The 13,009-nt window shown below is 44.5% G+C and overlaps 1 protein-coding gene across 1 annotated transcript in view; it reads right to left on the minus strand.

The window, feature by feature from the left end:
- TMTC1 (transmembrane O-mannosyltransferase targeting cadherins 1) overlaps window positions 1-13,009 on the minus strand; it is a gene marked incomplete at both ends in the record, with an annotated part of 148,431 nt that overhangs the window by 30,198 nt on the left and 105,224 nt on the right. The window contains one exon of the mRNA XM_084278677.1: window positions 7,060-7,173. Coding sequence (XP_084134803.1) covers window positions 7,060-7,173 — 114 coding nt within the window. The remainder of the gene's footprint in view (window positions 1-7,059; window positions 7,174-13,009) is intronic.

A 13,009-nucleotide genomic window follows, 5' to 3' on the forward strand; every position in this document is an offset into this window, starting at 1 on the left:
AGCAAGAAGTAGATTCCAACATCTGCAAAATAGAATTCTAAGTTTCCCTCTGCATAGCCCATGTAAAAAATGAAACAAATCTCTTCTCCCAGTAAGACAACAGCTTTGAAGCTTCACTAGGGAAGCATTTTTAGGGATGCATTGCTCCCTGATACACAGTAGTCAGAGCAATGAGTCTAAGGAAAGTAATGGAGCAGTCATTCTCATAGCTATGGGGGCTCTTCTCCAAGAAGATGTATCTGGAAAACCAACAAGTCCCTGAAGGACAGTGGATAAGGACCTGTACCCAGGACAGAAGTTGTGGTCTAGGAAGGAAACGTACCAGTAAATACCAGTGTCCAGGGGTGAGTTATGTATACATTTGCCCATCCCAGCAGGGACACTGAGTTCTCATCACTGTCAACGCAGTGACACTGCACATGTACTGCCACTGCATCAAGACTCATAGACCAATAAAAGCCTCTGCTTGGCTGACTGGTATTTGATCAACAAAAAGCAGAAAAACTGAGTAGAGGTGGAGTAGACCCCAAAACAGGCAGGGATTTATAGACAATAGGTTAAAAAATAAATTATGCTAGCTGAAGTAATTTGGCCATCATTCCATGCACTGTGTTGTAAAGGCCATTAAGTCTGATACAAATTATCAGGCTGCCTTTTCAGTCATCAATTACTACTAAATCGCTCATCAATTTTGTCTAGCTTCAGGACAGCCACCACACATATTACTACAAAAGCCTGTTGTCAAAGGGTGATTCAGAAGAACACCGCATAAAGATGTTTCTGGCAGCCTGGATGCGATCTGCCTCAAACCTGTAACATCTACTAACACTGGGCATTATGTGAAGTCTCTATGAAGGTGTTTCATCAAATGCCTAACCAGAGGGCTTGCTCCAAAGGCCTGACCTCAGTAGCATTACGTGTCAGAAGGGCACTCATGTTTTCGGGAGCAAAGGCAGACCTGACAGTCACAGCAAAGCAGCGCTGCACATTTTTGACTCACTGTAAAAACAGGCTAACAAATGGTGCTGGTATTTTAATTCTTCCCAGAAATAAATCACAGATGGTATCCAAGGCCACCTGCAGTCCACACCAAGAGGCATTTTGAAGGCATACACATAGACATGCACATACAGAAAGGGCTGTATGAACACAATTTTTTTACTGCATGGAGAGTGCAATTTAACCGAATTTAAACCAGCTCAGATACTGTTGATTTAAGATACATAAAACCCCAGTGGGTACGTGTGTGGGAAAGCTTAGCAAGTAACCCTCACAGCATTAGGGCTTTATTTCTAAAGTGGAGTGAGGACAAAGCAGCCTCACTCGCTCCTTTTCTACCCATTCCAGCAACATTAGGCACCAATTCTATTTCCTCAGTGAGGGGCATGGATGTGGTACCCACACTGTTTTCTCCTCCCCCATCTAAACCTGCATTTGAGTATCAAGTATACGTAAGCATGATCTTGTGACACTTCTTGATGACACAAACCAGTATTCCTAGTTTCCATGCCATAAGGAATGCCCCAAGCCAAATTATTTGCAAATTCTGCAAAACCGAGACCCTACACATGTCACAGCACCAAGTGTTTTCATACCAGTTCATCTGCTTCCTGTTCATCCCTCTTCCCTCTCTGAAGGCTGATCACCAGAGCAGCTCCCTGAGCGACAAAGAAAGCCAGCCTGAGGGTTTCTGCTTGCTGCACAGAGGCTCCCTCTCACAAGGGAGAATAGAGGTATTCTGCTGGTCCCCTTCCCACTCTTTTGTCAGCAGCATTTGGCATGGAATGTCTAAGGGGAGCCTGTGTCTATGAACCTGTTGATGGACAGCTACACACACTCCAAACATGTGTGCACTCCCATGTATATTTATGTGCAGAAACTCACACTATTACATACACGTTGGACACCTCCTGCAGGGCTCTGCACCACCAGGTAATTTCGCTGATAGTAACAGCCAGTTCACATACTTGCCCATGTCTCCCTCGCAAAAGAGCAGCACCCCACAGAGCAGCTCCAGGTTGCCCCAGGGTGGTGCCTGATGCTTGCTCACTCTTTCTCTCTTCACCTCACTGCCTAGCATTTATATCTTTCCAGAACTTTTCCTTTTTAAGTGCCCCCCAGCCCAAATTAATTTCTGTGATTCTGGTCCAGAAAAAATCAGTTACCAAGAAATAATTCAGTTTTAATTCTACCATATTGTACCATTTGAGGGTTTCAGTGTCTGCCTTTATGCAAAGATAACTCTCCCCACCTATTAACTCAAACACAATACTCTACTGATGTTTTTTAATTATGAGCAAATCTTTTATGTCCAAAAGTGCAAATATGAAATTTTAGATATTGACCTTTTGCTGAACAGATACACGTAACTTGAATAGCACAGTATTATCATCAGCACATTTATTCACCCTAACTCCAGCAAGAAACGCAGCAACCTCCTTCAGCCCCACCTGCTGCTTCTTACCTCCATCTGCCATCCATGGGACACATGACCCTGGGAACAATCACAGAGATAGAGAGGGCAAGACAGAGCAGCTTTGGTAACTAAAATTTTGAATGAGTGCAATTGTAGCAGGGAAGGTGAATTTACACCCAGCCCTCCATGGTTAAAATGGTTATAAAAGACATGAATCTTCATTAAATGGGCTCCGCTGTTTTTCTCTCTTGGTATGCCAGCTCATGTGCATTCCTGAGGAGCAGTAAGAGAGTCTCAACAGCAACATCAAGCAAACAAGGCTGGGGAGAAGCAGGACAAAAGCTTGGTAGCTATCAACAACAGCAAAAATGTCTTCATTAGCACATCAGAGTTGTTCTTCATATTTGCGTGAGGTTGCACAACCTCATACTCTCACTCAGAGACTTGAGGGCAGTGAAACAAGTTTTATTTCAGATAAGACCAGCACTGTCTGATCTCCAGCAGCAAGGGTTTTCTGAAATTCCTAGCAACAGCTGCAAATCTGCAGCAGAAGGAACAGCAAGAACGTTAAGGCCAGCTTTCAGAGTAGTCATTGTCAAGTCATATGTCGGAGTGTTTCTGGCCTTTACATTTTGCAGGGAAAAACCCAACAAGTATCTCCCGGGGTCACTACCATATGTCAAGCAAACCAGCCAAGCAGTCTAATCCAGCAGTGTGTTTTTCTTGTTTTACTGAAGGTAAGCTGAAAGGTTTACAACCCACTGTTACAACTGCAGAACACCAGCTGTTCATCAGGTCTGCTTTACGGGCAACTGATCGTGCATCTCTGAAGGGCTCTTTTAGGAACCAACATACAGGAACAGCTTTTCATATATACACAGATTTATTCTTTTTTCTTTCCATTCTCCCCTTCTCCAATTCAAATGCTGTTTTCCATTTTTGCATTTCATATCAGTTTTCATTTCTCCCACTCTTGGGCAGCTTGATTAGATTGCACTCATTACCTAAGCCTAAAGTCCAGGTGTTGTGTCACTAGCCCCTGGGCTGCGGTGAGTTCTTTGCAATGGCATCAACAAGTGGCTGTTCAGGTGAATTGCTGAATTCACCTCGAAAACCTGCCCTGCAGTTTCGCTCTCAGAGAAAACACATTCTTCTCCTCCACCATTTCTCTGCCCAAAAATTAACACATGCTAGCAGAGGATCTTGCCTGCCTTTGAGAGCAGCAATGGGAGGAAGAGATTGAAGCATCAAGGATAACTTTCTCAGGATTCAGTCACAATCGCTATAGTTTCACTATGTAACCTGGGTGCACTTCAACATCCTTTCCAACAGCTTATCACCTGCCTACTTCACAGGAGCTGTGGGTTGCTTCACTAAATAGCTACATGGCAACCGACACTTCTGGCAGAGAAGCAGTGCGTGGAAACGCATTGTTACGTTGGTGGAATGGTAATGGCAAGCGGTTCAAGCAGTCGAATATGGACTGACAGGATCACTTTTGTTTAGAAAACAGTTAAACACTCACTGGAGATCAAGCAGACTTACGCTGTAATTTGGCACAAGCTTTAGAAGCTAGCTGAAAGGATGGATGAGCCATCACCCATGGGTCTGGTGGAGCTGGTACCAGGTGATGCTGCTCTAGCTCTCCTACCTCCCAGGAGCTCCTGGGTGGTGGTAGTGGCAATCCGTGTCCTTACTGATTCCATTTCCTTATTAATTCCCTTATTGATCTGCTCATTGTGCGCTAGGCAGATATGGTATTTTGATCTCCCATGCTTCTGATGGTGCTGCTGATAGATTGCGAAGCCTCTTGAGCAGCTTGTGTTTCCTTTAGTCTGGGCAGAGTGGAACTACCTGGACTCACATGGAGAGCAGGCAGCCAGTGAGAGGTACCTGGTAGAAATCAGGGAAGATAGTTGTTTTGGTACCTGAGCTGCCCCTAGTCCCTGATGAGAAAATTCATGGAGTGAGCAGAGCTTCAGCTTCCCAGCTGCTCTTCCATTTTCAGGTTAGGCCAGTGGCCAAGAATACCCTGAACCATCAAAATCTGGTCAGGATATTACAGCTACTACTTCCTTCTGTCTAACTGTAGAGCAACTTGTCTATGATCAGAGCAGTGATTGCACAGCTGTAGTCTGTGAGGCTGTAAGCTTTGACATGAAATCCATTCTTATCTGTGATACCTGTCTAAGATCTTCCACTATACCCACCATCATGCTGCTCATCCCACATCCATCACCTTCTCCACCACTTCACAACACAGCCAGCTAGCAGAGGCTGCAAGGCCTACACACAAACCCAGGCATTTCAGAAAGGGTATGTCTGAGGGGAAAACACAGAACATGATTTTCAACAGGAGAACAGGCTACACTCTTTACTTACACTGTTTTATCACTTAATATACAGGCCCCAAACAGTTTCCCTGTGACAGGGGTGGGAAGAAGGAGTAAAAATAAGCATCAGTGCAGAAAAATGAGGTAGTGGGATCAAGTAGTGCAGCTTCCCAGGAATGGAGCCAGCAGGAGACTCACAACTCCTGGTTGGCAATGCCTAGTCAGACAGTGAGTGTGCAAGGTGGGGCAGGGGCTTGCTCTTCATAGTGCCAACCAACCCTGTAATTACTGAAGCCAATGGAGCACCAGAACTGGTGCCACTGAGGCACTGAGCACCCAGAGCTTGGTTCCATGTGGCTCCAAGCCCTGACAAGGCTTCGGACACTCTATAAACAGTACCATCAGCACAAACCATGCTGTCCAACAAAGCTGAAAAAATGTTTGCAGTCAGTTCTCAAAAACGACTCTTGCATAATTGAAATATTGTAGAGCAGAAGACACAATTAGAATAAAGGGGTGCTGCTGAGTTTGAGAAGAGCAAAATCTTTTGTCATTAAATCCCATTTACACAAACAAGGGCAATGTTGGTAGGAGCAGTTATGTTACTCTGTACCAGCACATTCACTGTGGGACTTGGATAGTTTTTGTTAGTCTCTCTTCTTTTTAACTTGCAGTGGACTTTTTTTAGTAAGTTGGAGAAAGTTCAGAGACTGGCAACAGGAATGACTGGGGGACTGCAAAAAAAAATCATGTAACATTGGAAACACCAGTAGCTACATCAGTGGGTTGTATCAAGCAGCAGATTAAGGGAGGAGTTGATCACTGTGGAAAACAGATTTTGGTAATGGGAACTTCCGTGCAGCATTCAAAGGTGTAAACAAATCCAACAACTGGGAGCAGACGTTAAACAAATCACACTAAAAATAAAGGAGAACATTTTCAATCGCCAAGGTAATTAACCTTGATGGTTGTGTTGACTTTTCCATTCCTGGAAACATTCAAAAATAGGATAGAGGTTTTTCTAAATGACTTCTCAAACGCCCAGCATGGTAAAACAGAACAGGATGCTGCTCAAAAAAAGCTAAAAGTCACCTTCACCCAGGTTCAGGCCCTTCTCAATGACAATGAACTCCTGTCCTCCCAGCTTAACCTGGGCGGGTTAGAAGCCATTGGAGACCCTTTGCTGTAAACTCTGTCAGCCGGCCAGAAATCAAAACACAGATTTTGGGGATTCTGGAGTTTCCTGCCACACCACAGGTCAGGAAAGAACATTTCTTGTGCCTTCTGACATGCTCGCTGGAGCTGAGCTCTGCTCTTGCTGTCTGTCAGAGCCACTCCTCACCTTGACTGTCCTTCCCACACACACTTTTACTCCCAAAGACAAAATCTGCACCCTCTATGTTTGCTTTCACTCCCCACCACCCTTTTCCCTGCACTCATTTCTCTCAGGGGTTTGTCCCTTCTCCTGAGATCCCAGGACCAGAGGGGAGAGGTTTGGATAACTGGGGCGACCTCCTTGCTGCATCAACTGCTGCCTAGGCAGCAGGGAGCAGCTAAGACCCCAGCAGGAGTGGCAAGCAGAGGGATGCTGCTCACAGGGAGTGATCCCATTCCTTCATGGTCAGGAGGGTCTTGCAGAGATACTGCAGGAGATGGCGCATATCACAGCCCAACCCTGGGCCCAGATTTACTGTGTAACCACAGGCCAGGCAATACCCCCTCCTGCTTCAGCTTCCTTCTGCACAGAACCACAGTAATGATATTTACCCTATTACTGCACAGGAGTGCTTTCAGGATCAATTAGTTTAGTGTTCATGCAAAACTCTGTGGACAGGAGCCTCAATACAAGCAGTAAGTACTATTATTATTACTGTACTTCAGAGGGCTGCAGCACTGGCGTTTTCCAGGCATGCACCATTAACAATTTACGAAGATAAATGGCCCAGGAACCCAAAAATGCATTTATGACAACTACCTCCTGCTTACCAGCATACATTCAGCCAAGTAAATGACACCTCATTGCTCAACGTGTAGCTATGGTAACATTTCTATCTCATATACTGAAGTGTGTACACATATGCGCGCGCGCACAGACACACACACATATGCACACACGCGGAGCTGGAGGGAAGCCAGGCTACCTCATCTGATGACACACAAACACTGAGCCAGGGAACTTTCCCAGCCTCTGAAAGCTGGGAGCCAGGTGTGAAGAGCAGGCAACTCTCCCCATAGCCAGTTGTGAAGGTTTGGGCTAATGTCAGGCTGCACCACACAGCTGGAGCCCCACCGGGCCCGCAAAGGACTTACTTGAGAGCAGTTTTGTAGTGGTAGATCGCCTCAGTGTTACGTCCCTGGTCTTTCAGAAAATTGGCGTAGTTGTAGTGGACCTTGGCGTTGTGGGGCAGGGTCTTCACTCCTGAGCTGCGAAGAGGAACAGAAGCAAGATGGTGTTAGCGGCCAGGTTACCCCTCCGACCCCGATGTCTACCTTATCTCACACAGTACCTTTTTCCAAAAAGCGTGCTCGGATTTTGAGTGCCTTGTCAGTTCCTGCGCACTTGTGCCAACACAACTCATGTTACAAGCCCGAGCTTGCCCCAGGCACTGGCACACCACACGCCTTGAGTCGACATAAATATGTGGCAGCAATTCAACTTTCCCTGGCCACTGTCGCCATGGGCAGGTCTAGCACCAACAGTGCAATACTCCCCACAGCCAGATGCTGTTGTACTTCACAATCTGAATTACTACACTGAAAGAGCCTAAAAAGGCTAATACTTAGTGGGAAAGCACATAGTAGTCCATAATATAGCCATAGCAGGCTCCCTGCTTAAACTCAAGTATCATAAAGCACCTTACAAAAAATCTTGATTTGAATCTGTAGGCTGCAGTGCCAGAAAGCAGGCATCTTTCCCGTACGTATCAGCCACTAGAGGGGATGCAGAGCATACTCGAGCCAGCAGGATGCACGGCTTAGCGCCGAGCAAAGCACTGCCAGGAGGCGAGGGCTAACAGGACTCTCACCCTTAGGTGGCAAGTCATACGCTCTGGCATAACACACAACTGAAGACATGTGGCTGCACAGCCATCCTATCCCTCCCTTTTGTCTCCCCTGCCGTGCGTAGATTGGACTCAACGTTTGGAATTAATGAGGGCATGAAGACAAAAGAAGAGCAAGCATATGCTTATTTACTTAACTGAGAGCACAGGAAGCAAAGTACACCTTGAACAGCTAGAGGAAATGCCGTTTCAAGGTTAAAGAGAGAAAGAAATCACAGGAGCACATACGCCATGGAAACATTTTCCCTACAAGAACCCAGAGAATTCAGTACTCCGTTTAACATAGGAATCATTTCCAGAACATAAGTGTGGGGTCTCTGAGGTAATGGGAAATAAGGATGGATGAAAGCACTGTTTCTTGCTCACAAGCAGATTCCTGACAGCTGCTCTCTTTTCTCCCCCCACCATCTCTGACTCTCCTACCTCAGGTAGGAGAAGCAAAGATTAGGACATTCCCAATTCTTTTTGCTTTGCCTTGTCTATCTCCCCTGTTTAACTCTGGTGGGCATGGAGGTTAATCATAACAAGACAGGGTCACAGATCAGCCCCCACAGCAGGATGTACTCCCTCTCCTTGCAGGGATAATGCACCCACAGCTGCATAAATCCTTTGCTGGGGATTTTCATTTTAAAATGGTGCTGGAGAATCATAGAGGCAAATATGGTATCTTTTTGGTTATCTGCAGCCAGTGGTATCAAGCATCACTAATGCCTACTTGTGAGAGCTTCCAAGCTTCGCCCATGGCTGCCTTACAGAGTTAAGCACAACAAGCCACAGTTTGCCTACTAAAATGAAAAAATATACCTTGCTTTTGGCTTCCTAATCATTAGGTATTTCCAAATTACTTACTGGGAGCACTACAGGAATAAGACATTTTGTGACTAATCGCTGAATTAAATCAGTTAATTGATGCTATTCTTAAGAGAATGATTTTCTATATTAGTTTTCACAAAGATATACTGCACCAGCAGCAAGTAATGTGTGACTGCTATGTCTGTGTTAATTTCCATTGGCCTTGGGAGCTATTAACTACACACTTACAACCTCTGGGCATTACTGGAATATTAATTCTTATACAGAGAAGGTTTCATTACATCAGCGCCAGCGTTACAGGCAGAGACACAGACAGGTTCTCAAAACTGCTGTGCTCTCAGAGCCATGTGCAGAGTTGCTGGCACTGCTACAGACCCTGCTGAAACAGAGCAAACTGAGTTAACAGGGAGGAGTACATTACATATGCACAAGTACTTCAGTTCTAACAAGATACAGTATTAACAGTAAGATGCATATGTTTAAATATTTTAATTCTGGGCTGTTTCCCTTTAAACAGAATTTTTTATTAATCCCACTATTCCCCTTTATTACAATGTCACTAATAAAGCTTCTTTCATCTGCATGCTTCTGCTGGAGGTGGGGGTGACACAGGAAAGGCAGAAATCAGTCTGGGTTCTTACGATGCTCTCCTCTGCATCATGCTGCTCGCACTCCCTGACCTATTTATTCTCCTTGCATGGGTGGGAGGGGTTGTTTCATTTTGCAAATGCACATAGCAGTGGCTGAGGCTGCTTGGAGTCTCTGTGCTGCGGGAGGTAGTGGCAAACCATGCTGGATGTGGAGGGGCTTTTTTTTAGGAGAGTTAGGCAAACACTCCTGCTAATTGATTCCCGATCAGCCAAGAACACTATTTGCTCACTGACAGAGGAAACAATAATGTCCATAAGGAAAGCCAAGCAGGAAAGGGTGGAGAATAAATAACAAAGCAGAACACAATGTTTTTCCATTTCTACTTCCCGCAAGCCCCCAGTCTCTCACAATTTCAATCTAATTTTCCAACATGCCTTTTCTAACTTCTAATTTCCTCTTCCCAGCCCAGCACACATGTGCCCTTCTGAAAACCTATGGCACCAGTGCAGCTCCAGCCAGAAACAAACCCACTGAGAGCAGACATCACTGCTCTGGAGGATTTCCTTCCCTTTTGACTTCTACAACAGCAGTAAGTGACATAAATGGAAAGTAAACAATAGGAAAACACTTTCACATAACACTTCCTCTCTGTGGAAGGAGCTTATTAGCTGTAAATCAGAGAAATGAAATACCACTGGCATTTTCCAACCTCAAATACCAGCATTGCCCAAATTCCACTTCAGTTGGAAAATGTCTCCTGTGATCCCCTCTAGCAAGTGCAGGTTCTGCTCTGCAAAGTGACTGGGTGCAGGGAAGAGGCTTCATTACTTCTTTGTGCTTTCCATATATGAAAAGTGCTCAGTTTACAATGAAATGAGGCCACTCCTGCCTCAGCAGGAGTCCTGGGAGACCAATGGGGTCTCCTCTGCTTTGTGAATCATTACCATCAATAAGGGTTCTCTACAGCAAATTATTCTCTGGATGACACAACCACCCATGTTTCCTTGTATTGATTGCGCACATAATCCATGTTGGATCATACTGAAGTGTTCTACAGAAGATGCACAAAATGCAATAGGACTTGTTCCCCTCAGCTGAGCTACTTTTCAGAATTAACAAAAGTAAGTGGCAGTAAATGCCACCTTTGGGGCTGGGTTAGTTTTTGCGAATTACTGAAGTCTGCAGATCGGCCTTGGGAGGGCTAACTGCTGACTAAGAAAGCACAACTTCCATACAGTTGCTTTGCTGGTTAAAAGTGTGTTTCCAGGCTCTGTCACAAATGCAGGCAGTGCATGCAGATGCTTTCCAAGAACAACAGGAAATGCGACAGCCTGACAAACCTTCAATAAGTTGGTACAGCGGATGCAGAGGTTAACCCACAGGCCTCACCTCCCTCTCCCTGGCTTCAAGACATTACCACTGACTGCGGTTTCAGCCTGACCTCCTGGCCCATGCATATGCTCTACAGGGTAGATCTTTAAATGTTTAACAAATAAACCCTCCCTGCTGACATGTCAATACAGTAAGACAAACTGCCTGGGGCTTACAGAGCCCTGTTGGAATAGTATGCCTCAAATATCTTATATAGTATGTCTCAAGTATCTTCTACTTGTGGTTCATTTGCTTCTCATTCAGTCCTTGTACATATGCTTATGCATCTAGGCATCGATGCATCATTTCCTGAGACAGTGACATCCTTCCCCACACTGCTTCTTTCAGCCAGGATTCAGCAAGATTTCTGCACCCAGAAAACTTGTCACTTGGGCTGGAGACTGAGAGTCAGGATGGCCCAAAGATGGCAACGATGCTGCCGCACAATGTCAAAGCAGGGTCAGCCTTGAGAACGGGACAAAATGGAGTACAAGCACAAAACTGGTAACATGCTGAGTATACAAACATCTCCTGGACCAGTGTAGAGGAAGCATGCACAATACAAGAGGTGTCAGCCAAGAGAGTTGAGACAGATTGACCCTGAAGAAACACATCCAAGCAAATGAAGGAACACAAAGTAGACGTGAAGGGGAAAAAATACAAGGAGAGAAAACGCAGTAATTAATTAAAGCAGCAACTGGAGAAAGACGAATGAAGAACTAGGAATGGGAGTAAAGATTATCCCAGCACATACTACTTGTAAAAATTCAACACACACAAAGACTACCAAGTAGGTTGATTTATGTCTCATTTCCCACATCTATAGATTTGCTCTGACTCATTATTTTCCCCTCATACTTTTTTACCATTCTTTATCTCCTCCTGCTCTGTCCTTTCTAATTTACTGCTGTTGTACATGCCTCCATGCACTTCTCCCCTCAACAGCTTATACAGAGGCTTCTCCTTCTGCCCCAAAGATGAGATCTCCCACTCCTGAGATGGAATTATCTTCTTGCTATACTACTCTTCTTCATTTCCTTCCCATCAACAAGAGGACTCCTACAGTATTACAGACTCAAAAGAGACATGTAACACCTATCAAAGAAGATATTAAATGGACAACAAAACCGCCAATATGATTAAACAGCATAGTAAAGGCGACTATGAGAAATGAAAAACACCCTTTAAAAAGTGAAAGTCACAGCTACATAAGGAAAAAGAGTATAAACTTCAGCAAGTTAAACATAAACCATAATTAGGCAGACCAACAGAGATTTAAGGAAAAACTTGCTAAAGCCATCAAAGCTAATAATGGAATACATCAGATATAGGAAACCTGCCAAAGATCCCCTAAGGCAAATAGATAATGGAGGTCTAAAAGTAGCACTTGAAAAAGAAAAGGCCACAACAGAAAAGCTAAATGGATTATCTGCACCAATGCTCACAACAGGGGAACTGAAGGAGGTTGCCACATGGGAGCTGTTCCTTATAGGGCCAAGTCCAAAGCACTGTCTCAAACTGAAGTGCCAGTAAAAGAGGCTTTAAAACAAATCAACACCAAGAACAGTTATAAATCCATTGGGTCTGGTAGTATGCACCAAGAGGAAATCAAATATGAAGCTGCTATTAGCTGCAGTAATCATTTAAAAATGTCTGTCAACTAGAGAAATGGAAGGTGATGGACATTGACATCATTTGTCTCCAGGGGCGGGAACTGGAGGTGGGCGGGAGGGGGGACAACAAACCAGCAAGTCTGATTTCCACCCCGCCAATTTAGGGAAAACTGTAATGAAGACTAGTTCTAGCAAACTTCTGGATAACTAGAATCCAACAGAGAAGAATTAACCTTGTATTTTGCAGAAAGAAGTTAGTTGGGCAGATGTGTTGTTCTTTGACAGACTCAATGGGTATGCGGCACCGAAACTTTGGAAAGCTCTTATGAAAATCCAAACACAGACCAGTCAGAAACACATACATCAATGTTGTGCATTTAAACATTCAAAGAGGCTTTAGATAAAATCCCTCACAGAAGACTTCCAATTTCTTAAAGGTGTTGTGAAATTAGAGGGAAGGTCCTCTCCTGAATCAATATAGAGTTTAAGGACAGCAAGCAAAGAGGACGAGTATGTGAACAATTTTTACACTTGGGGAAAACTGTCAGCAGGGTCCCCAAAAGACATGCAGCGGCATCTGAGCTGTTTCATGTGTTCACAAAGGATGCTGAAAAAGGGAGCAAACAGGAAGGAGACACATTTGCTGATGACACCAATGCGAATCACACTGCAGGAATTAAAACGATAAATTGTTGCAGAATGATCTTGTGGTATTGAAGATGAAACGCAATTCTGATACAGGCACAAGTATTAGAAAGTGTGTACATACATTCTAAATCTGCACACAGACTGATGTCTATAAACCACATA

This window comes from Gallinula chloropus, assembly GCF_964237585.1.
Source record: "Gallinula chloropus genome assembly, chromosome: 1".
Lineage (NCBI taxonomy): Eukaryota > Metazoa > Chordata > Aves > Gruiformes > Rallidae > Gallinula > Gallinula chloropus.